Below are 26,522 nucleotides of genomic sequence, written 5' to 3' on the forward strand. Positions count from 1 at the left end.
ATTACTTATTGACAAAGGTTACGAAAAAAGGTACAATTTCAGAAGTTTTGACAAAAGAGACCACTTAGCCCAGTGAATTGTCAAAAAAGACCACCTCCGAAAATTATTGTCAAAAAGGACCACCTACGTCGTGGCGGCACGTGTGCCAGGTGACTTGCCGCCACAGCCGGAGGCGGCAGGTCCTGCCGCCGTTGCCCCTGGCGGCATGTCCGCGGTGATCAACCAACAGTGTACTGATCGATGAACAGTACATGTTAGCTATAAAATTTGTTGAATTTGTCTTTTTTACTGAGCCCAAAATACAACGTATTTTACAGTGATTTTTTGCACGATTGTAGTGCATAGAGTTAGCTACATGTAGGTATTTTTTTTCAATTTTTTTTAGATGTTTTAAAAAATTCAAAACGGACAACTGTTCATGGATCAGGATACTATGAACATGCCGCCGTTGGTTGTGGTGGCAGGCCCTGCCGCCTCCGGCTGTGGCGGCAGGCGACACGTGTCACCTGGCACACGTGCCGCCACGACGTAGGTGGTCCTTTTTGACAATAATTTTCGGAGGTGGTCTTTTTTGACAATTCATTGGGCTAAGTGGTCTCTTTTGTCAAAAATTCACAATTTCAATCACCCTCACCTATGTTCAAATCCTGGCTCTGCCCCTGAATCCAACACATAGCAGTTACAAGTTTTCCTTTGCCAGTTATGAGTGAACTTCCAAGAGACTGACAAGCGGTGTAATAAAAATGCCTTTGCTGTACAAACTGTTCCACTAGATCAAGAAACCTTTTCTCCAACAATTACTACCCGAAAACTACCTAGCATCTACTTCTGTGAAATTGGTTCCACTATGGGCTGTAATTGGATATAAATCCGTGTCCCTGTCTGACGTGTTCTTCCCAATGTTTACCCCAGGCTCATTTGGTTCTGGCATCGTTGCATTCTCACTGCTCAGCATCATAACAACTGAAGACATCAGTGGCCTGCTCCGGGGATGCACTTGAACACACAAGAGAGCAACCTGTATGCACCTGAGCACCACGCTGTAGTCATAGGGTCCGGCCATCGCTTCATCTAGTAGATCTACACCCCGTCCATCTTTCCAGAGCGTCCATGCCTAAAAAAGGACCGACATGATTGTATCAGTAATAGAGACCATAAAAGAACCATCACTTTTGAAAATTAATCATGCTGGTACTTACATAACAAAGGAGGTTGAGATCAAGCTCGTCGACGTAAAAGCCTCGGTTCCTCCTGCCGGTGATGATCTCTAGTACCAGGACACCGAAGCTATAGACATCGGATTTCATAGAGAAAACACCATCCAGGGCATATTCCGGGGACATGTAGCCGCTGAAGACCACCAGCTCACTTTTGTCAGCAGGAAAACTCACATCTTGGAAGGTATTTAATATGCATATTAATCGAGAGATAATACTCACTATGTCCCGATGATCTTCATGGTATATTCAGTTGTCTGATCACCTCCGAACATTCGGGCAATACCAAAGTCGGAGATCTTGGGGATCATATTTCTGTCTAGTAACACATTGCTTGCCTTCATATCTCTATGTATGATCCTGACCCTTGAATCCTCATGGAGATACTGCAGACCCCGTGCAATCCCCAGGATGATGTCAAAACGGTTCTTCCATTCTAGTAACCCCCGCTTTCCTTCATCTGCACAACATTTCATGTGAGGTAAGCACATTGTAGATCTAACCAGACCACAAGCTTTCTACGAAGATATTTCTGTTGTGAAAAAGAAAAGAACTGACCAAATATGAACGTGTCTAGGCTGTTGTTGTGCATGAACTCGTACACGAGCATTCTCTCGTCACCGTCGATGCAGCAGCCTAGTAACCTCACGAGGTTCCTATGCTGAAGCTTTGCTATCAGTTTTACCTCGTTCTTGAACTCCCCAACCCCTTGTAGCGATCTCATAGATAGCCTCTTTATCGCTACCTCTTTTCCATCCTCAAGCTGTGCCTGCTCATCAAATTTGCAGTTTCGTTAATATCTACTACAGTTGATGGGTAGAAAAAAAAAAGGTGGTCATGGTGCTGCTATTGGGTTACTATCCTACCATATAAACGGAGCCAAATCCACCTTGTCCTATCTTACAGTCCACGGAGAAGTTATCTGTTGCGGCCAGAATCACATCCAGGTTGAACAACGGAAGGTCGACATCCTCCTCGCTATCTATCTGGTCCTCTGCCTGCCGTTGACCCCGGCTGCTTGTGCTTGGTGCCGTTTTAGCCTGAACTTTCTTCCTTTTCTTGTTCCTCCAAAAACAGCAGCAGCCAATCGCCCCCAGAAGAAGCACGCCGGCAACACCGGCGACGATGGCAATCAGCAGTTTCTTGTTTGGACGCCGGCGGGTAGCAGCTGAAATCAAGTAGCTAGCGGTGAACGTGAGGTTCCACATGTGTTTTTATAGTTAGTATCAAGACCAAGTGATTGCTCTTAGTCAATTTTTTTAGTGAATTCCACTTTTTACTTTACGGTTGCGCATTTGTGACACATATTACCCCATTTAGTGTAACTTTTACAAAAATATCCCATCTAGGAGTTTTTAAACATGGTTTTACCCTAATTTAGCATTTTTTTTTTAGATAGGACCGGCGTATTTCATCGATGTGGTGCGACAAAATGTGTAAATATCGGAGACCCTCATCTAAGATTATGTGCAGACTTCTCTTATCGAATTGTTTCATTCCTCGTCCCCGTACTGATATTTTTGAAAGTAGGTAATCACCTCATAGCTTGCCCAATGAATACGCACCAGAAATCGAGGATCTAAATAGTCTAAAATGCATAATCTAGATGATTTTTATTCAACGGGACAACTGGTGTCACAACTGCAGAATTACGGGATAAAAAGTGGAATTCACTAAAGAAAATTTTAAACGAGACAAAAGATTTACCATTTTCATGGATAGAGAAAAAGGTTTAGAGTGTTAAACAATTTGATGAAGGCACAAGCCAAGATCGAAAACCTCAGGTGTACTCTCGCGGAAGATCTTTTATAGCTTGTGTCACTTTCGATTGGGTATCACGTCGATTGAGTAGAAAACTTTCCATTACGTATAAGCTCTTTCTTACGCGTTGCCATCAAACAGCCACCTTTACCAATTCCCATTCATTCCCATAGAATTCAATGGAGCAGGCCATACCAATCCTATATTTTTTTTCCATCTCTTCATTTTTCCTGCCCTATGGATCAAATGAGCCCTGAATCTGAATGAGTGAAAGATCCGCAGGACCAGCAAAATGTTATTCAGATGTGACGCTAGTTTCTCTAAATGGAACCGAGGGAATGCCCAATCTTTACCGGAGAACTCTATTTGTAGAAACCACTACTGGCTAATTAACCCAGTTAGTTTCGAACTCGAATACCATTTTTTCCCCGACTTCTCCATTTTCGCGAATATGGAGCTATACGAATGAAAATAAAACGAAAGATTTTGCGGTGATTTAATTAATCGTGTAAATATATAGGTACGTACAACTAGAACAAGAACATGTGAAAATGGGTGCTACTTTTGAACTGCAGAACAAGTAAAGAGCATGTTAAGTTAACAAGCCCAGTCAAGAATACAAACCTGCGGCACTCAAGGCATCCACCTCAGCCTGCGCGAGCCGGATGTAGACGTCTTGCACGACCCCCGGATACTGCCTCATGTCAAGCAGATCGACGCCCCAGATGACGCACCCTCGGCTGACACCGCCGCTCATGTTGGCGGCGGAGTAGGCCCTGCAGCTGCAGTTCGCCAGGCACACCTGCCTGCAGTGGTCTAGCGTCATGTCGGCGTACACTGTCGCGTTGGTCGCCTGCGGCAGCTTCATCCGGTTCATCGGCCAGAACCCGTCTCCGGCGTCGGCACAGGTCAGCTTGGTGCTCCTGACGCAGCCGCCGGTGGCGTCCCTGAGAGTCCATTGCTGCTGCGACCGGGGCTGGAAGCCCGGCAGGCAGCTGCAGAGCGGGGTGGCGGTCATGTCGCAGTACCCGAAGGGCCCGCACATGGCGTAGTTGTCGCAGGGATCGGTCGGGTAGTACCAGAAGCTGCTCCAGTTGCCGTTGGTCCACACGTACCGCTGCAGCCGCCCCGCCTCGCCGTTGGCCACGAATCGCGACAGCAGCGATGGGTCGGTGACGGCGTAGCTGTAGTACGTCTCGTCGGAGGTGGACACGACCTTGAAGACGAAGTTCGGGGACCTGAGGTTGGGCACGCCGGTGAGCCCGGCCCCGTTGAACGGCCCGCTCGCGTAGATCACCTCCGGGCCACGGAAGAGGAAGAACTCCGGCAGCCCGCCGAGGATGACCTTGAAGGTGTAGAGCCCCGACGAGGGGTCCGAGACGCTGCTCCACGACGTGATGTTCCAGCTGAGGCGCTTCTTGAGGTCTATCCCGAGCTTCATGCCCGGGAGCAGCGTGTCCGTCGGGTAGTCGAAGCTCTGCCACGACACGCTCTCGGGGGAGCCGCTGCCGTCCGAGCTGAGGAGGAAGTTGCCATTGTCAAGTAGCTGGGCGGCGGCGCGCGTGGTTATCTGGTTCTCGGCGGTGGTGGGCGCCGGGGAAGACCAGACGGTGGAGTTGCGGCGGTCCACGATGACGAGCCGGCCGTCGGAGGTGAGACTTAGGGCGCCGGGGGTGCGGAAGAGCGGGTTGTTGCGGTTGGCGACCCACACGACGGGCTTGTTCGGGATGCTGGCGTACCAGATGCCGAGGTACGTTCTTCTGCCGCCGGGCGGGATGAAGAAGCCCAGCTGGAAGACCCCGCCGGCGGAGACAAGCGTCTGGTTGCCGGTGATGGACGTGGTGAGGTCGATGGTGTCGGTGGCGGCGACGGAGGGGGCGAAGAAGCTGGTGGCGAGGGCGAGGAGGAGCGAGAGAGCACGCGTCCTCATGCTCTCTCTCTCTCCGAGGTTGCTCGCCAAGCCGATCGGCGATCGAGCTCTTGTCTCATGAGTCAGGACATGGCTCTCTGTCTTGATCTGTTGACCATAGCCAACCGGGAAGTGAACTGGTGATCTGTTGCTGCATCCGCGGGCGCGGCATCTCCAAATCCGCGGCCGCGCTTCATGAACCGGTCGTGGAACGTTCTTTGGTGAGACTCAAAGGCCGAGAGCAGACAGCAGAGCACATTTCCCAAATTTGCATTTGCCCCGTTGCCTGGCGAACGAGAAGGTGGCAGGAGTAAGTTGACTTGCACAATGAAAGCTCTGACCTTGATCACCGTGATATTAATTAAGGGTGCCACTAGTTCTGAGAAGTAATTTAGTTGACATCTTGGTGTCGTCATCCTTGCTGCTTCCGGTACCACCGGAGGAGAGGTAGGTGGTGGGTCCACTGTCAAGGCCACTGACGCGGGCAACAACGATATTCTGAGTCACCGACAAATCGAGCCAGCTACTGTTAGCTCAACATCAGCTGTTTTCCGTTTGAGCTATATAATATAAAACACTCTTACGTACTGAGCCTATTCATTTTTTTATTCGATAACCATTCGAGCTGAAAAACGAGTAGATAACGAGCCAATCACAAGTATCAAGCTTCTCTTGACCTCTTGAAGCACTTGGCTAGCCATAGATAGTATCTTAGCTAGTATTATGCACTTTACGTCCACTAAAATGGTGATGTGGCAGCTAATTAAAAAGAAATTAATTATATACGCCTCTCTTTATCCTTGCCTATGTCCCGATGTGAGACAAGATAATTACCAAAAGTTTATTTATAATCTTTTTGGCCAAACAACAATAAAGGTGAAGCAGAAATAAGGACACTACAATTATAACTGTGCTTTTGGTATTGTTTTTTTATATGCGGGGTTTTATTTACTCAAAAGTCATATCAACGCGATACAAGCAAGAGATTTCACGCCCTACCTCTGACAACAAGATGAATACGTCCCAAAAACATCAAAAATATAATTAAAAAAAATCTCTCACTATAGAGGAAATAGCTTGTAGGCGTAAAAATAGTAGCGGCACACCTTAAAAATTCCACGCCTCCGGTATTTTGCCAAAATACTAACGGCATACTAAAATTGGCTACACCACTAGTACCTATCAACGGCGAGGCAGAAAAGCAGCGTGCCACTGATACAGAGGGCCCTACGGACCAGACCCGACCCAAAAAGGGCAGTGGGGCCCACTATCCCGCGCCACCGGTATTTACCGTACCAGCGGCGTGTCCCACCCGCCCCCACCCCAGTCCCCGCGTGCCGCTTCACTTCTCACCTCTTACATTACCCACTCGCCTCAGACTCTCTCCAAACACGCCACAGATCTGCCCCGCCCAAGCTACCGTATTTGTCCGCCTACACAGCTACCTTCCTCCGCACCACCGTCGATCCACCACGCCTCTGTCCTTGGTGAGTGTTGCCGCTTCCGCCCCCCTATTTTGTTAGAAATGGTACGCTATGTGTGTATTCATAGTTGTATGTTGCGTAGGATTTTGTTAGTTGACAGAACAGAAATTTTTAGATTCAAATTATTTGTTGATTTAGATGACAAACATTGTGATTACAAAATGTCTAGTTAGATGGCATTTTGATTAGAAAATATGTTAGTTGATTTAGATTAAATTGTTAGTAGATTTGTGTCTATTTGATTTAGATGATGAACATTATGTAGTAGATTAGAAATTTGTGTTTCTTGTACATAGGATATGGCACCATGCGGAGTTTACAAGAATGACATGAACGACACCTGGGAACTTTGAGAATTCAGTTGTCAACCAAACTAGTCATTTTCATATATTTGTATCCATTTTCTAGTGTATTGTCATTTATGTAATGTGCATTTTTGGTGCGCAAACTATCCCATGCAAGGCAGGGTTGCAGTTTAATGAATTTACATGGTATAGTGTGTCAATCAGCGTAAATGGGTAGGCATACAATCTTTATGTCCTGAAAAAGTCAATCAAGAACTCGCTTGGCAGGAGCCAGGTGGAACAGGCTCGTTCCGTGAAACCATCTCATTGGAGCAGAAATGCTATGCTTCTCCATCAGAGAAGTGTCAAAGATATTTATTGTGATGTTCAACTTTGATGATGGTGAGAAAGGAGATGAAGAAGAGGCCAGCGAGGAAGGCGAGGAAGGTGAGGAAGACCCCTCCAAATCTATCATTGTCTCCAAAAGGTGCTATGGAGGGTGAGCTAGAGCACCTCACACAAATCCAACCTACAACGGATACCTACCTTGGGATGCCTTTCGTGATGCGCGTGACCGGTACGAATATGGGTAGGCACACTATGGTACATTTTCTTCCAAATATATCTGTGTGTTTTCATTTAAACTTATAAGAAAACCCTCTAATTCTATTCTTTTTTGCATTATAGAAATTACCTTTGAAGTTTGCTGACCTCCTTTAGATCCCTGAAGGCGTGGTTGGAGTATGCTTTGAGGTAGGTGGCAGGGTCAGCAACATCCCGTGCACGATGGATATGAATGGACGCCTCCCATCGGCATTTAGTTGTGGAAGAACTCCATTCGGAGTACACTCCTACATGTTGGACAAGCTTTTCTCATCAGTTCCAAGACCATCACCAGCAAAAACTTGCAAATTATGTTTTCCATCAAAATCATCTATATTTGGTGGAGTGATAATCATGTTTCTTATTTGTTTGTTTGATGCGGTGAAGAAAGATAGCAATGTCATGTGTGATACTATTGGTGGAGTTAAAATCGTCAAACACGTCATTTTTTGTAGGTTGTTAGTGATACATAGTCATCGTCAGTTTTTTGTGATTATTAATACTGAATAATGGTTGAGATTCATCATAACTTTTTTAGCTTTCTAATATTTACTAGTGGCATGGCCTATAATTGTACGCTGTTAGTATATCTACTACCACTGTTTTTGCGGAGGGTCCTAGTAACAGTGTGGTCGTTGGCACGCCGCCGGTAAAGGATGATTTTGCCACTCCGCTTCCTACTAGTGTCTTATCCATGAGACAAAAAAAGGCTCGATCCAGGCTATCAGCGATGAGTAAAAACCACCTTGCCTCCCTGCTTCACCTAGGTACATGTCACCATGAAACAATGCTTCTGCTCAGTAGCTGCAGATGAACCAAGTACGAATCAAATTTTTCGATAAAGAAGTACGAATCAAATGGGCAAGTGCCCTGGTCTGGATGGTTTCTCCACTCGGTTCTTCACGGTCTGCTGGGAGATCATAAAAGTGGACATTATGAACTATATGTCCCGCCTGGACTGTCGTGGTTTTGGTGCAGTTAACGATGCCCTCGTCACTTTGATTCCTAAGAAAGATGGGGCGGAGAGGGTCCAGGACTTCAGACCCATCAGTCTTATACATGGCTTCGCCAAGCTAGTAGGCAAAGTGTTGGCCAACTGGGTGGCCCTTGTCCTTCCTCGGATGGTTGGAGTGCATCAAAGTGCCTTTGTGCGTGGAAGGTGCCTACATGATAATCAAGCTTCACAGTAGCGCGACTCCTGCTGTGCTAATCAAGCTGGATATAACAAAGGCCTTTGACACGGTGGAATGGCCCTTTCTTATGGAGGTACCGAGGAGGCTAGGCTTCGGGACAAGGATCCTAGCTTGCATTTGCGCCCTTTTGTCCACGGCGTCAACTCGTGTCCTTCTGAATGGTTGCCCGGGCTCTAAGATTGCCAACAAGCGTGGATTGAGACAGGGGGGTCCACTATCTCCCCAGCTCTGTATTTTGATTATGGAGATCCTTCACCTGATGATTCAGAAGGCCTCGAATGTGGGTTTGCTCACCCCGCTGGCCGCATCTGGACTGCGTCACCGTACCTCCATATATGCAGATGACATGGTTATTTTCCTGCTGCGATCATTCAGGACTTTGGCGATGCCTCAGGTCTCCGCACCAACATGGATAAATGCTCAGCAAATCTCATTAGATGTTCCAGTACGGACGAAGAGGTCATTGACCGTGAGCTCAGATGCCCGGTGGTCCCCTTTCCTCTCTGTTACCTTGGGCTTCCCCTGACGCTGAGGAAACCGACGGCAGCACAGCTTCAGTACCTAGTGGATAAGGTGGCCAACAAGCTGCCAAGTTGGAGGGACTCTCTTTCAGATAGAGGTGGACGCCTGGAGCTAGTTCGAGCGACGCTCTCGGCGATCCCATTTTCTCAATGGTGTCCCTTGACATCCCAGTGAAGACGCTCACGGCCACCGAGAAGATTATAAGGGGGTTCCTGTGGAAAGGTCGTAAGGATCTTAAAGGAGGCCACTGCTTGGTGCTGTGGGACAAAGACTGTGCCCCAAAGGATTGGGGAGGGCTTGACATTCCCAACCTCCGGTACATGAACATCACCATGAGGGCCAGATGGTTGTGGCTTCAACGAGTTGATGACTCGAAGCCGTGGAAAGAGCTGAACATCCAAGTACCACATGTGGTGAGACAACTCTTTGAAGGGGCAACCTACTCGGTGCTAGGAGACGGGGCGTCCACCTTTTTCTGGACGGATCGGTGGCTCCCTGAGGGTCGGCCGACGGACAGAGCACCAAACCTTGTGAAGGCGGTCCCAAAACATGTTGTGCGACTGCGCAAGGTCCAAGAAGGAATGACTGGCGCCTGGTTAGATGACATCCCACCCGACCTAGACCCGTCAGCAATCAAGGAGCTCTTCGAAGTGGCAGACTGTTTGGAGGATGTAGCCCTCGTAGAGGGTGTGGAGGATAGCTTCAGATGGGGCTGGGAGAAAGATTTCTCCTACTCCGCACGCTCGGGCTACCATGCGATGTTCGGGGTGAGGGTGGAGATGCCAGGAGCGCTTCAGATCTTGCGCTCGAGGGATCCACCAAACTGCAGGGTCTTTCTATGGCTTGCGGCCAGGAACAGATGTTGGGCTGCATACAAGCTTAGCAGGCGAGGTCTTCCCCATTCGGCTTCATGCCTTTCTGCGACCAGAGCAAGGAAACCTTAAACCACCTGCTGTTGGGATGTGTATTGGCACGAGAGATTTGGGCGACTTGTCTACGCTGGTGGGGGAAGCTGCACTAGATGCCAAAGATGAACACACACTTTGTTGTTTGGCTGCAGGGCAAGCGTGGAGGGCCTGGAGGGGACCGCGACCTTTGGACATGTGTGACTCTCATTTGTTGGTGCCTCTGGCGACACCGAAACGACATAGTGTTCGACGGCGTTGCACCTTCCAAGTCCACGGTGCTCTCAAAGATCTCTGACGAGGCGGAGCTGTGGAGAGTAGCCGGGATCTTTAGAGGATCCCTTGTGCCAGTAGATAAGTGGAGATGCCGCGAGTAGTCGGTAATGTGTGTGTGCTACCTCCCTCTGGAGGTAGCGGGGGTTGCGCTTCGTGGGCGCATGTACCTCGAGCGTGTTGTATCTCGATCTTCTGGCCTCTCTTCTATGACTCAGATACGTCTATCCATGACGTATCCTTAAAAAAATGGGCGCACAAGTAAATGCGTGAGTATATATTATGGAGTGGATTAAAATATGTGAAAGGTCGAAGTGTATTAGCATAGTGACATGTGCCACATGATTGAATTCCTGATGTCCTTATTGACTAGGTGTACTTATGATATATATTCAGCTATTTAAGCTTTTATTGAGTCATTTAAGTTTTCTGAAAGGGATTGAGTTATTTAAGTTATAGAAGAATTCATGAATCCAAGAATTAAAATGGCAAGTTCCTCTTTACCAACAAAAAGAACCAATTAGAATAGCCAAACATATTATATTTGTCGAGAAATGCAAGTCATGGTAAATCTGTGAATTTTGTTTGATTTGTTATTCTTATACTACAGAAATAAACATTTCAGTAAAACATTATTCCATTGCTCCTATTTCAAAGCCTACATTTTTAGGGGAAAATGAAAATAAGAAGGGTATATGGTGTTTTCTTTCAAGAATGAAGAATTCATGAGATTTTGGACCAAATAGAGCAATATCTTTCTTTAGATGTAGAATAAATATCTTTGTTCCCATGTATTTATGTGCAAAATCTACGATACTATTATGGTACGAGAAAAGCCGTAACCGTATAAGTATTAGCATGATAGTTATTTCAGTGTTCTAAAAAATGGAAAAAATGAAGATTATTTGAATTCGGTATGGGGTGTCTTTTTTCTCCCTCGACAGCTTTGGTGTTTGTCATGGGCTTCCATTATTGGATGGACCATCTCACACTAGGCACTCAGATGGGTATCACTGCGTGGAGGCCAATCTTCGCGAAGGCCTCCTCGCGCGAGCGAACGGCGCTCGCCTCGACACGTGTCAGCTGGAGAAGAGCCTCGCGCAAATAGAGCGACGCAACCACCCAAAGCAGCCACGCGTGGTACTCCACCCAAATTGAGCGTTGTACCACGCGAGCGGAAGCGACGCAAGCCGACAAATTATATGTACCTATCAGCCTACGAGTACGCGGGAAGGAACGGATCGAAGGTCTCTCACGTGTGTACATGGGCTTTCCTTCCATTGGTGTATTTGCGTATGAAGCATGCAGCGGGGCTTTCCTTGAAATTGATGTACTTACGTATGAAGCATGCAGCGTGTCTTGCTTTTGTAGACCTGACTATAGTGAAGGACGAGTACAAGTCAGTCAACACACGAGTACAGTTATACGGGTAGGTACAGTCGCACACAAGGGTAGGTACAGTCGCACACACGAGTAAGTACAGTGGCGCACACGAACGAGTACAAATACAGTCGCGCACACACGGGTAGGTACAGTCGCGCACATGGGCAGGTACAGTCGCGCACACAAACGAGTATAAGAACAGTCGCGCACACGGGTAGGTACAGTCGCACACACGAGTAAGTACAGTGGCGCAAACGAGATAGGCACAATCGCGCACACGAACGAGTACATGTACAGTCGTGCACACGAGTAAAGGGAAAAACTGCACCGAATACACTAAAAACAGAAGTACTTACCAGTTCAAGCACGAGTACAGTTAGGTACACACCACGAGTACAGTTAGGTACACACCACGAGTACAATCACACTAGTATTAGAAGTACGAAAAAAAGTATCTCAAAACCTATCAACATGGGATCTAGTTTTGGGGATCTCGACGCGAGGATCTCAAAAGTGAAAACGGTTCGTAATTTGAACTTACGGTTCGCAAGATATTTCATTTTGAAAAAACAAAAATACAAAATAAAGGGAAAACTGGACCCTCCTCTGTCCTTCTCTCTCCTCTCCTATCTCATATTGCTTCCCCTTGCGACACTTGGCAAGCAGGAAAACCACTTTCCACCAAAAATCTAGTACCACAACCCACCACGCATGCGAAGAGACTTTTAACCTTCTTGAAGGTTGGCCTTTTTCTCGAGAATTCGCACTCAGGTACATTGAAGCCTCCACGAAAGAAAAGGTACCAATTAAAGACCCAAGAAACAGAGTAACACCACAGCCCATGTAGAGAACCAGCCCATGCAGGAACGAATGGAAGGAAAAAAGAAACTATATATAGCTAAGTAAAAATAAAATGTCAAAATTATTTGGAGATGGGAGGTATCGATCCCCCTGCCTCTTGCAAGCATAACCTAGCGCTCTACCATTTGAGCTACATCCCCATTTACAAAAATGGTATTAATCGAGCAAATTAATATTAAATAAGCGTCATTTGGAATGCATGCAAAATTAGTGGCTCGATCGGACGAATGCAGCGCCGTACCCGCGTGAAGGCAGCAGCATCGCTCCCTCAGAGAGGCTCATCATCAATTGATCCATGAGATTATGAGATCAGAGTATCAGACTTGTGATAGTGGCGGCCCTAGACGTACTATAGCATGGCATCGGGGTATGCATGATTATATGGTAGCTAAAAAACATTTAGCAGGTATTGCTGTCGATGTGTCCACAACGCCATTATGGTTATAGCAGTCGATAAATCATAAATATAGGCTCTGTATTTCATTCATATAGCTGTGTATACAAGCGGTTATACAAGGCGTGGATACGAGCTTGACTGCTGCTCCAGCAGACGCACGCGCGCAGCTCAGCAGAAGAGGTACCCAACGGCGGCGGCAACGAGCGTGCCGATGGCGAAGGCCGGGGTGGTCGCGGCGGCGCTTTGGGCTGGGGCGGGAGCTGGCGCGTCGGCAGCCGTGGCAACATCGATCAGGGTCGAGGCCACGACGGTGGCGGCGCAAGCCGCGGCAAGGATCCTGAGCTTGAGGGTAGCGGCCATTTCTTCTCGCTAGCTTCTCGGTGGATGCTTGAGAATTCTCTGAAGACGTGTGAGCAAAGAACAGGAAGCTAGCGAGATGGGAGCTTTGGGGTGAGAATGAAGAGCGGGGCACGTCTATATATAGCTGCGATCGGAAGGGTTTGGTACTTTGGTCTGATTTATTTAGGAAGAGTCATTGGCTGGAGCTGCAGCTTTCTCTGTCTTTCACAGGCTGTTTTTAGGCCTTGCTGTGATCACCAAATGGCTGATCGATGGTTGAGAATGATTAGTTGGTTTGTTGTTTATTAGGATAGGTTATTTTGTCGTGGTGGGCACTACCATGTGCAACAGCCAACTGGTGAGTTGTCGGGTCGATAATGATTAGATCTCGAGACTGAGAAAAAAACTATAGTAGAATGGTCTCCTCTCTGCATATCTTTTGGCGTTTCACCTGTTCATAACTTCATATAAATTATAATAAAACATAAATTCGCAATTAACCCAGAACTAAAAGGGTTCATTATCTCCATGCAAAAAAATGGATACCAGGATATGACAATAGGACACCCACCCGTTGCTATTGTGATATTTTGATACACTGCAAAAGACAATTTTTAAATTAAGAGATTCATGTGTAGTGTTACTGAAATGGCACAGTGGTGTGTATAGTGTTACTGAAATGTCACAGCCTAGGTACATTATTATTACAAATATTTCTGAATTTAGTTTGTCTGTAATTGAACATCTTAACTTAATATTTTACTCTGACACATAGTAGTCAGGGGGATATATGGTGTTGGATGTTATGATGATCGCATCTTCCTTTGTGTCTAGATCTTTACAAGTTAGAAACATAGACTTATTTAAGTGAGATATTATTGTTGTCGACTTGATAGTGTGTTGGATACACTGTAAAACAAATGTGTAAACATGAAATTGTTCCATGTTATGAATAAAATTTGTGTCGGTGATACAATTTTTATGATGTGAACATGTAATTATCTATGAAGAATTTGTAAAAAAAAAAACTCACTGCAACCGATGTAAACCAAAAACGGCTACCAATGCGATTGAGTTGATGCGCTAGCCAAGTTTTCTAAAAGATCGAACTATTGAAAAGGGCTAGGCTATATATTTTAACCTACTCCTTCACATCAAGACATAATACGACAAGACCATAGCCATAGAAAGACCATAGAAGTGAGGTCAACATACGTGGAGGCCGTAAATGTGGGATGGAAAGGCCACAACCATTTTTATCTTAAGTAGTGTGTGACCTAGATCTTGAACTTGAGACCTCGAGACTCTGATAGTATATTGAATCGATGCACTGGCTAAGTTATCAAAAAATCCAAACGGTTGAGAGGACTATGCTATATATTTCAACAATGCTGACATAAGCCAAAGGATGATCTAGAGTCCTCCTTTATTTATGAACCATTCATATCTCAGACGGTTTTACACCCCATTGCTAATGGGATGTTCACATCAGTGATAGGATCGTGGCGACAAGTCCATTTATTAATTTGTTTCCAAAGAGGGTTTTCGTCCGTGTCTATAGGGTTGCTTTGTACTAGTGATACCATCCCTTGGATTTTGGTGCTTATCGGGCATCCAACCCTCATGATGACTACATGTGGTATTTCATTCCCCATAATCATTCACATCCTAGTAATTTTTTTATGCAGGGAAATTTAAATTTATTCAGCGTGGATGCTAAAGTAGGCTTCTATGAATTATAAGAATTGTTATTTCCACCAGAAAGAACACTTGCCAATATTTGTGATCTGGACGTACAAAAGTAATGCAAGTTACCGCTATCTTGCATACCTAACCATGGTTAACTCTCTATTCTTCCCGCAGAGTAATCCAAGAATTATACCTTTATAGAGACATGAGAGGAGAAATTATTTGTGCCTTCCAACCAATATGTCTACATTGTTCCTCACTCAAAGATTGCTGCACTAGCCAATTGAACCAAAAGTTTAAACTGATGGAGAGAGAATAGACAGTGTATTTATATTCAACACTCCCCCTCACGTCTAGACTATTTTAGCCCTTAGCGTGGGTTCGGTGCGGGCCGCAGAATCTTTTTTTTTGTTTTTAAAACTGCGTGAGCAGGGTCTTGAACTTGAGACCTCTTGGCTCTGATGCCATGAAAGATTATTGCACTAGCAAATTGAACCAAAAATTCGAACTGATGGAAAGAGACTAGACAGTGTATTTATATTCAACATTCACTAAACATGTCCTCTGTAAATGTGACATGCTCATGCAGTTTTGCTAATTCATGAGCGTTTCCTTGGGCTCTGATACTATTTTTTGGTCTACAATATTTTCTTTCCCTCATTTCAATAATTATACTGATATTTTCCTCTCTGCAAGATGACGTGTCCTTTGCTAGGATCAGTTGATATGCGTCCTCTAAGTCCAAATCTCTCGACTACATCCTGGTTCTATGAAGTTACTGCACTATATTTTTCTGAAAAATGCTCAATCTATGGATCAATACCATTTGGTCTCGACCTCCCAAGTTGAGATAGTATTTGGTTCCGCCCAATTTATTTCATTATGAACTCAAATTGCAATACGAGCTCAAATTTTGAAATTCGAGGTTTTGATGCCCCTAGTATGCCAACTGAAGGAGACGAGTTCCAGGAAAATTGATTCTTGAACAAGGCATGAGATGTTTCTTTTCTTGATAGTCTCTTGTCACTTCACAAAATCCAACGATTGTTGCTTAACAAAATCTTGCGGATAATCATACATACCCTTCTTTCCATCACATCTACGAATTCACCTGGAATCTATAAGAAAGAAAAACTTGTTTTCTAACTCCGGTTCAAGTCAGAACATCATAAATATGATGATGATTCGTACTGAATTTATTTGACCCAACACCTGATGGCCTACCCCCAACCTTACAATTAGGGATTCTAGCTAGAGTTGGACAAGGCCCGTGAGTGACATCGAGGTTCAAGTGATAAGTGGCATTAGATAAATATAAACGTGTAATGGAAGTTGAGAGCAACAATTTGCATGCATTTTGGCCAACATTTATGAAATCATGTTTTAATGCTGTGAAAATTTGAATCGTTTTGATTTACGACTTCGGAAATAACTATCAGCATTTTTTGAATATTTTGAAAATAACACATGGATTTGTTGGGAACGGGCTGCCCCTCCTCTTGCCGGAGTGCTGCAGCTCGGACCGCCATGTTACAACTTGCATGGTTGAATTTTTGGTTGAGCCGAATTGGTGTTAGTTCTACCATTTTTATAAATATATTATTCGCAAAAAAAGTATATAAATATATAATATCGCATCGATGTATATATATAATCATCATGTAAGTAAATAAAGATAACGCCACATTTTGCAGCGAACATATAGATCGAGGCTCTGTATTTCATTCATATAGCTGTGTACACATGTCACATCGTAAAATTTGTACGCCAACGGCGTCAACCGATAGGAAAATAAATCAAATGGCTCCACATTATGTGTACGACGGCTGAACAAGGCGTGTATACGGATCCTGAACCGCTGGTCCAGCAGACGTACGTACGCCCGGGCGCAGCTCAGCAGAAGAGGTACCCAACGGCGGCGGCAACGAGCGTGCCGACGGCAAAGGCTGGGGCGGTCGTTCCGGTGCTTTGGGCTGGGGAGGGAGCCGGCGCATCGGCAGCTGTGGCGACACCGACCAGGGACGAGGCCACGACGGCGGTGGCGCAAGCAGCGGCGAGGATCCTGAGCTTGAGGGTGGCAGCCATTTCTTCTCTCTCTCTTAGCTTTTCGGTGGATGCTTGAGAATTGTCTGGAAACGTGTGAGCAAAGAACAAGAAGCTAACGAGATGGGAGCTTTGGGGTGAGAATGAAGAGCGGGACACGTCGGGTATATATAGCTGCGATCGGAAGGGTTTGGTCTGATTTACTGTATTTAGGAAGAGTCCTTGGCTGGAGCTGCAGCTTTCAGTCTGTCCTTCACAGAATCACAGGCTGTGCAAGCGGGCAGTTTCTAGGCCTTGCTGTGATCTCCAAATGGGTGATTGATGGTTGACAGGATTAGTTGGTTTGTTGTGCATTATTGGTTATTATGTTGGGATGGGCACCACCATGTGCAACTGACAACTGGTGCAGATAGTTGTCACCATGTACAACTTTTTTTAAAGGGAATGTTTTGAGTGACCCTATGACAATTACATTTCCACACCTCTTTTCTTTTTTGACCTCTCAAACAATATAGCATATGATTTCAAAACTTTGCAAGTCAATGAAATACAACTAAAATCTTAGTTCATATCTTTTTGTGCAACTTAATTTATCAAATATTTAAATTTAAAAGAAATTCTTTAAATATATAGTTAATGTTAGAAAAATCTAAAACTATTCCCCCCTCCAGCCCACCACCCCCACCCATCGCATTCTATCTCAAATGTTTCACTAAACTGCAAAGTTTCAAATCCATATGTTGTATCGTGTGAGATAAAAAAAGAAAGATAAGTTGTCTGAATAGGGGGGAAAAGGGCTAACGCGGCTCGTGACCCACCTATGAAGAGCTCAGATAAGGGTGTGTACATGAGTGTCTGCTTAGAAAATCCGCTCTCTTTAAAGGGAAAGTTTTTATTGTTTTTTTTTAGTTTTGCGGCAAATGTTTACATTATTTACTTGTAAATGGAATATACCTCATATCAAAAGGAACATCCATTATAACCTTTACAGGCTAAGTTGAGTCACGAGAAGCTTTTGGCACATTGATTTTCATACAAATAATGTAAGAGAAAGAGATACACAATTCAAAGCACATGCATCAAGCATAAGTGTTACCGAACGACTCGTGGCTCGAGCGTTGCGATCTCAGAGTTTCGATGGTCGACTTTTCGGGCTCCATAATCACTCGTTTACACGCGAGGGAAGGGCAACAATAGCACCCCTCAGTGGGCCACGTACTAGTCGGATGTCGGACAACTTGAGAGAGAAGCGCTACTACTGGTGTGTCTTGTTCTGATGTGAATTTTGAGGATATTTCCTCAAGAGGAACCCTAGTTTGAATTGAATCACTCGTGATTTCAGTCGGGATTCATGTTATTCCCCTTGCTAGGATGCTAGGCAGTCTAAGGCCGCTGGAATAGCTAGATACCGCATAAATATACCTCTCATTATTTTACGCGCCATGATACTACTGATCTATAGGTGAATATTATTGCTCTTATTCCACAAGAGTTATAAGAATCCTTCACAATTTCCCCGAAAGAAACAGGGAGGCATGCTGGTGGATATCACTCTTGGAATTTTCCCAAGGGAGGAGGCTTTTTTTTCGATATGGGAGCATCGCTCCGGTCTCTGCATCAATAGATGCACACAACCATGTCTTTTATTAAAAAACGGAGTTCAAAAGAGTATACTTATTACAATCACATGGAAGCTAAGGCTGTGACAATAAACAGCCAAACAAAGATGAACAACAAACAAAATCTATTCATCTTCAATCTTCAATCCTTCTAATGTGCCGCCATCCAGTAGCCTGGAAATAGCAATCCCGTGCGACCGTCAAGATTCGGTTGCATCCAATAGCCATAGTATCTCGCTGGTCCTCCGGGAGAAGGTACGCCCAAAGTTGGATCCAATGCGCCGCACGAATAATAACCTGCAAAAAATTAGTTTCCTTCTGTTTATTAAACACAATGTCATTTCTACTTGTCCATATAGACCAATAAATCGCTGAAATTCCAATAAGAATATGCTCTTTATCATTCTTATTTACTCCATTCAACCAATTACCGAACATATTCGTGATATTAGAAGGGGGAGGAATGTTATAAGCAAAATATACCATTCTCCAGATTAATTTTGCAAATGAAAAAGAAAGAAACAAGTGATCAATGGTCTTATTATTATCACAAAAATAACGTTTTTAACTACCTGTCCACTTCCTCTTAATTAGATTATCAAGTGCCCAAGGGAGGAGGCTAAAACACTGTTCAAGCATGGCTGTTGCCAAGATAAACGATGGCCAATGGAGAAGGACTCGGAACTACTGATGATAACATGACACCTGAGTGTACAAAGCCAACCTATTGTGTGTACGGTGGGTGGCTTGTTATATCAAGTCCGACTGCTACACAGGGTGTCTGACTTAGCCGCAATACCTAACGGCTAGTTGTAACAGACTAGGAACATATATGTATATACCAATAACTCAATAAGGGCTCATGTAACCGTACATTACCCATATATTTACTATTGTCAGATCAATATACCGACACACGTATCAATCCGCTGCCTCATACTATGGACGCATGCTTTATCATCCCTGCTCTTTCTGGTCGATTTTAACTTAGGTCCTCGGGTTTATAAGCTCATCTGAATATCAACAAGGATTTCACTGATCATCGCATTGGGGTATACATTTGTCCTAGTATAAATCACACGTACTTCTGATGTTTAATATCAAAAGATACAAATTATGTCCAGCTTCTGCAACAACACAACACCATAATAGCAGTATGGTTAGGCATGGGAAGCAGTGGAAACATGATTCTGAGTCAAAAACACTTGAGCGAACTAATCCATCTACCGCTTGTTACGTATCATCCATCACAAACTTTTTCCGCTACATGCACGGCGACTCGTTTTTCTTGTTATCCTCCTTAGTGCTTGCATGTCAGTGTTCATTTCCACATGTACATGTGATTAAGCAATGTAGGATATGTGCGTGCTCTCACCAATACATATACACAGGTCAATCAATACACATCCACCCATGTCGCGCCAAGACTTACTAAGGTTGACTGCGGTAGTTGTGATCAATACACATCCACCTATAAAATATTATTGTAAGCACCATATGTTTCTTCCTCTTGAGGATGATTACGTTGTAGTCCAATATTTGCGTCTCGGCTGGAGTAGAGAACTCAGATTATTCTCTTGCAAGATCGTGCTTTTTTTGGGGCACCTTCTTGTAAAGAGTTAATGCAATATGGCAAAGTATTTCTTTCATAAAACTGAATTTCATTGCTTGTTTATTTCTTTGGACCAGCGAATTCCTTAGCGTTTACTCCATGAGGACATAACCCTCATGTCACGAGCAGGTACAACAATTTTTGCGCCTATATGTTTAGACATAAACCGGCATCGCTAGTATTCATAATTTATTATTTGCGCAAATAAATATGTATTGCTAAGTTTCATGTCCTATATTTCATCATCTAAGAACATGTCTAACAGGCCCCCGTATTTTTTCGCCCCTTAAAACGCGATGCACACAGTCAGCTAAAAAGAGAAAAGAAAACTAAGAAATAACAGTCCCGCTACAGTATCCCGCCTAGCAACAGCAATACATCCACCACCAAGACAACACCTGAAATACAGACTCTCCAAAAGCGACGCCTCAAAGAAGGGAACAATGCACCAACGCCGTCGTCACCCGATCAAAGATCTTAGGTTTTCACCCTGAAGATAGTCCCTGCTCTCAAAACAATGCATCCAACAAGGTCATTGGCAGGCACAACCAGTTAAGGCCAGACCTTGGGTTTTCACCCTGAAAGGTAGGACTCTGAAATTCACATGTGTTGTCGCCCCCACTTTCATACCACTGTTGCGAATCCCAGAACACCAAGCAAGTTCCTCAACATCGCTGAGACTTGAACCTTCTTTAGCTAATCCCCCCAATCCCGTCTTCATGATATTCTCTACTTCTGACTTCACCATGCATGGACCAAAAGTCTCTAGATGTCAACACAGCTGCTCCCTCTAGAATCAAACTGTCAGAATAAAAGCATGGGTGCGCGCTACCGAATACCACCCGATCCTGTGAACTCCAGGCAAAATATGCACTATTCCATTTGCTGTTGGGGCCTTCCGAAACTCATCACTCCGGCTAGATGAAGAAAGATCGGCATCCGGAACATATTCATCTTCGCGAAAGAAGAACCCTAGGACCACCACCATGAAATCCGGAACGGCCGGCCCCCACGCCGCTGCCATGGCTGGGAATCACAGTCCATCTTCCTCCTCCAACCCGGCCGATGGAGGCCAGCAGCCATCGGGATAGCGACTACGCACGCCCACGATGCGGAGACGGTCGGCTGCTGCCCGCCAGGAAAGCCTGGCCGAGCCTCATTGCCGCCGCCTCATTGCCGCCGCCTCGCGACCATGTACCTTGCCACCGCCGCCCGATCCCGCTGTCGCCCTTCATCCCCGCTGAGTTTCGCCACACCACCGTGTCCCCCGCCATGATCCAGATGATGTAGCCGAAGGCCACCGCCACCGAAAGAAGTCCAAATCACCCCCTTATGTTTCAGACATCGGATGCTAACCCCCCTTAAGTTTAAAATGGTACAAATAACCCCCCTAACTTTGCAAAACCGGGCAAATTACCCCCTTAACTACCGATTGGCTGTTTTGTCCCTAGTTTTGGACACGGTGGACTGATGTATTGGTCCCTGGTGGCATGGATTAGATGGACTAGATCCTTACGTGGGAAAGCCGCACCTGGCCATAATTGCCGCGCCGCTCGCGACGCTCGTCGCCAATGATCGCGGCAGCAACGGCCCCTCGCACCTGACCGCCGCGATGATAGCCACGACGCTAGGAGGTGATCTCCGCGCCCGTTGGCTCCGTCGTCCTCTTCCCTGCCGAGCCCTAAATCTGTGTTCTGTTCCATGAAACGACAGTTCGTCCAATTGCTCCAACTGCTGGACGGTGGGGCCCTGGACTGCGTCGACGGCGGAGGAGCAGTGACATCATCTTCTGCATTTATTGCGGCACCGAGAAGCAGGTCAGATCATCTTTTCGATCTATCCCTCATTGCACCCCGAACAAATCAGACTTGGTACTGTCAAAAAAGGAGATGCTTTTCAAGTTCAGTCAGTTCAGTTAGAAAATACAGGGAAAAGTTTATAATTTTTTGTTCATGTATGTAGGATGGAGACATGGTGCGTTCGATTTCACTACCGAGGGAGGATGGATTACCATGGTGGTGATTGGGAATACATAGAGGGAAAGAGTGGCATGTCTACTGTGCCCGTTTCGAACCTGTCACTTGCAAAGTTGAAGGGACACCTTACTGATCATATGAGCATGAAGATTTGGAAGAGACAATTTTGAGTTGGAGACTAATTGAAAAGGATCTAAATTTGAAATTCATGTGTAGTCTTGGAGATGACACAAATGTCAAGAATATGGCTCGGCATGTGACAAAAGCAGCAGATGGATTTGTTGAGATTTATGCTATCATGCCAGAGAATGCCACACTTGATAGTTCAGAGGAAGAAGAAGAAGATACACTTGAGCAGCTAGGATTTGGAGAGGAAGAATTTGCAAAGGAGCATGATATTAACCAGTATCAAGTGTAGCAAGAGCACCTCCAAGAAGAGCAGCATGTTGAGCTTGAGAACCAAGAAGAACAGCCAAGACAAGAGGACCAACTTCAGTATGAGCAGCAGCAAGAAGAGCGGACCAACTTCAGTATGAGCAGCAGCAAGAAGAGCATCATGTTCAGTATGAGCAGCAGCAAGAAGAGCATCATGTTCAGCATGAGCAGCAAGAAGGGCAGCTAATTGACCTTGTTGATAAGCAAGTTCAGCACCTAGTCCAGCCAAATGTATCAAGGAAATTACTAGTTGTGAGGGCAAAAACTAAGGACAATGGCAAGAAAATTCAGGATGTCAGTGCACATGAAGGAGAAGATGGTGAAGACAGTTCAGATAGTGATTATGTAGATGTTCATGAAGTAGATAGTGGAGATAGTAGTGCTGATGATGAAGAGGCTTGTTGTTACAGAAAACAAGCGCAAGAACTGAAGAATATACTGAAAAGAAGAATGCTAGGAGAGGAGGAGCTGAAAGCAACCAAATTGCCAGAAGAATTCATAGTTCCAGAAAATTGTGGAGAAGAGGAAGATGGAAGGGATTGCTTCGACACTGAAGATGAACTTTCATACGACGAAGACAAAGATGGAGTTGTAAGAATAAGGAGAACAAAGCACAGAGTTTATGATGAAAATGCATAGGTGAAAGAGTTTGAGGTTGGTCAAGCTTTCCATGATAGCAGACAGTTCAAGCAAGCACTTGCCAATTATGGATTAAAAGAACGGAAGCACATAATATTTCCCAAGGATGAGAGGACAAGAGTGTTAGCCAAATGCAGTTGGGTTGGTTGCAACTGGAGACTATATGGGTCAGTAGTTCCTAGTAGGTCATCATGGTTCACAGTGAGCAGGTACAATAATGTGCACAATTGTGTACCAAGGAGGGACAACAAGTTGGTTACTAGCACAGTAATAGCAGACAAATACTTTAGGGACATCAAGGATAATCCTGGTTGGAGGATTGAGAAGATGCAGGAGGCAGTGCTCGAAGATTGTCTTGCTGATGTAAGTGAATCGAAATGCAAGCGAGAAAAAAGGATAGTTATGGAGAGGATTGTTGACAGAACAAATGGAGAATACAGTAGAGTGTATGACTATCATATGGAACTGGTAAGAAGCAATCCTGGAAGCACAGTGGCAGTCACATTAAACCCTGATGAAACCGACAAGCCTGTGTTCGAAAGAATGTATGTCTGTCTAGAGAGTTGCAAGAGAAGTTTTCTTGCTGGCTGTCGGAGAGTCGTTGGGCTTGACGGATGTTTCCTAAAAGGTGCAGTTCGTGGAGAGATCTTGTGTGCCATTGGCAGAGATCCAAACAACCAAATGTACCAAATTGCATGGGCTACAGTTGAAGGAGAAAACCATTACAGCGGGTACTGGGTTTTGTCACTACTGTAGAAAGACATACAGATCAATAACCAAGGTGATAGATGGGTTATCATATCTGATCAGCAGAAGGGCCTTATTAATGCCGTCAATGAGATAATCCCAGAGGCTGAACACAGAATGTGTGCAAGACATATCTATGAAAATTGGAGAAGGAAGCACAGAGACAAGGCATTCCAAAACCCTTTTTGGGCTTGTGATAAGTCTAGTGACAAAATCCAGTTCAACTACGGTAGGGCTAAGCTTGCTCAGAAAACACCTGATGGTGCACAGGACATGATGAAGACTGCTCCTCAGCATTGGTGTAGAGCCAATTTTAGGCTTGGTTCCTATTATGATTCTATCAAAACTAATCTATGTGAGTCATTTAACAATGCAGTTATGAGAGCGAGATTTTCCAGTAATATCTTCAATGGAAATCATGAGGAGAAAGGTTATGGCTAGAATAGCAGAGAACAAGGCAAAGTAACAAGGTTGGGTTGGCACCATATGCCCCAACATATTCAAGAAATTAAAGTTAAATGCGAAAAGATCCAATATTTGCACAGTGTTGTACAATGAAGTTGAAGGATTTGAGGTTATAGAAGGTGAACACAGAAGGTTCACTATCAAATTGGAGAGGTTTACATGCAGCTGCAGATACTGGGACCTTTCTGGTTTGCCATGTTGCCATGCCATTAGTGCTATCTACACTGTCAACAAAGAATTAGAAGATTTTATTGCACCTTGTTACATGATTGATCTGTACGACCAGGTGTACAATCATGTGTTGCAACCATTTGAGTGGAAAGAAAACTGGCCAGTAGCTCCAAATCCTAGGCCTTTTCCACCTGCTAAAAGGAATATGACTGGAAGGCCTCAAACAGAAAGAAGAAGAGAAGAGCAAGAGAAACCAAAGGGCAACAAATTATCGAGAAAATGGTGCATAGTTAGATGCTCAGCTTGCGGAGGGGAAAACCATAACAAAAGGAAATGTGCAAGTAATCCAGATGTTGTGAGGGAACATCCTGAAAAGAAGCGAGCATCCAAGAGTGCGTGGAAAAAGAAAGATAAAGCAGCAGCAAAAAAAGTTTGTACAAAATAAAACCATAACATGATATGATACTAATTATATTGATATGCTACTTATTATCATGATATGATACTAATTTTTATTGGTACAGGAATCTACTTCTAGTGCCAGCAGCAAGAAAGACATGTACTATATGTAGAAAAGAAAGCAAGATTCAGGAAGAAACATGTTGCCAAGGTGAACCAAGCTACTCCTACCCAGATGCACCAAGCTCCTGTCCAGATGCAACAACCTCATGTCCAGATGCACCAGCCAGCTGTCCAGAGACTTTCTGTACCACCGAAAAAAAAACAGTTGCATGTGATGCACTAGGGCAGTCTACTTCTCATCCAGTTAGTCAACAATCTTATGCAACAAAAAAACCAAGAATTAGAAGAAGAAAAACAATTGCAATGTCGGATGTTGTAAGAGAACAAGTGCCAAAGAAAGGGAGACTCAAATGGTTCATACCGGGGAATGAGAAAAGAGGACAACCAAGTGGAGAAGGTGTAGATGCACAACAGTAGTTACAAGACAGTTCTAAATTATGTTTTATTTTTTCCAGACATGTTCAAGTTATTTTTATGCAGTTTACCTACATGTTGTAACAATGCAACAACATTATGCTTCCAGACATGTTTCCAATGCACTTTAATTTATTCAGCAAAAGCTTCCAGTAACAATGCAGCAAAAGCTTCCAACATTATGCTATATTTCAAACTAGTTTAAAAATGCACTTTAGTTTATGTTGTATACTTCTTGAATAGTTTGTAGTATTAAATCTAGAACTAGGACATATAGAAATGGAAACTAGTTGCTATATTTCAACATAACGTCATAGCTAGAACCGAAGAGATTATGACAATCATTTCACATATATTGCCAGCAAAAGCTTCCAACATTACATAGCTAGTGTAAGTACCAAACTACAGCTTTGTTTAAGTTCCAAAGCTTGTACTGGGCATCTCCAAAAGGCTACTGCATTGCTACCACTATACAACCACTATACAAACTATTGCATTGCTACCACTACACATGTACTAGGCATATCCAAAAGGACAGTACATTGCTACAAACTACTTCAAAAGCTACCACTACACATGTACTGATCATCTCCATAAGCAGACTTCTCCTTCATCTTGTGGAATTAGACATGCTACTTCTTCATGGACTTCTTCTTCTTTATCTACAATTACTTGTACTTGCTTCAACCAGTAGGCTACCCTGGGCCACCTGCATTCCATGCCATCGTCACCCCAAGCGGGGCAGGTGGGTGCTCTATAGAAGTCACCAACAATCGAGCCAGTTCAACCTTGGAAATGTACCTCAATCCAAGCCCTGGAACATCTACATACTTGGCGACTTCAATCACCTCCGACATGTGCTCTGGTTCACCTCCGGCCTTAGCAGCAGCAGTCTGCATGCCGCAATGGTAGACAGCGGCATCTCCACCAACTGCCGCCCCTTGAATTTGGAATCCCAACGGATGAGAAGCTCCATACCTCTGCGCCTACACGCCACCCCCAGAAGCTTCAAATCGAGCATGGACCGAGGCGCAAACATCTCGTCCTGGTCCACCCCCA

The 26,522-nt window shown here is 44.7% G+C and overlaps 1 protein-coding gene across 1 annotated transcript; it reads right to left on the reverse strand.

The window, feature by feature from the left end:
- Nucleotides 1-811: 811 nt before the first annotated feature.
- On the reverse strand, nucleotides 812-4,908 carry LOC124677214 (receptor-like serine/threonine-protein kinase SD1-7). Its single transcript, XM_047213213.1, has 6 exons — nucleotides 3,603-4,908; nucleotides 2,084-2,385; nucleotides 1,776-1,986; nucleotides 1,440-1,677; nucleotides 1,200-1,350; nucleotides 812-1,114 (listed from the first exon to the last, which is right to left on the reverse strand). The coding sequence occupies exons 1-6, from the start codon at nucleotides 4,906-4,908 to the stop codon at nucleotides 812-814; spliced, it is 2,511 nt and encodes an 836-aa protein (XP_047069169.1).
- Nucleotides 4,909-26,522: the final 21,614 nt, after the last annotated feature.

Source organism: Lolium rigidum, chromosome 7, assembly GCF_022539505.1.
Source record: "Lolium rigidum isolate FL_2022 chromosome 7, APGP_CSIRO_Lrig_0.1, whole genome shotgun sequence".
NCBI lineage: Eukaryota > Viridiplantae > Streptophyta > Magnoliopsida > Poales > Poaceae > Lolium > Lolium rigidum.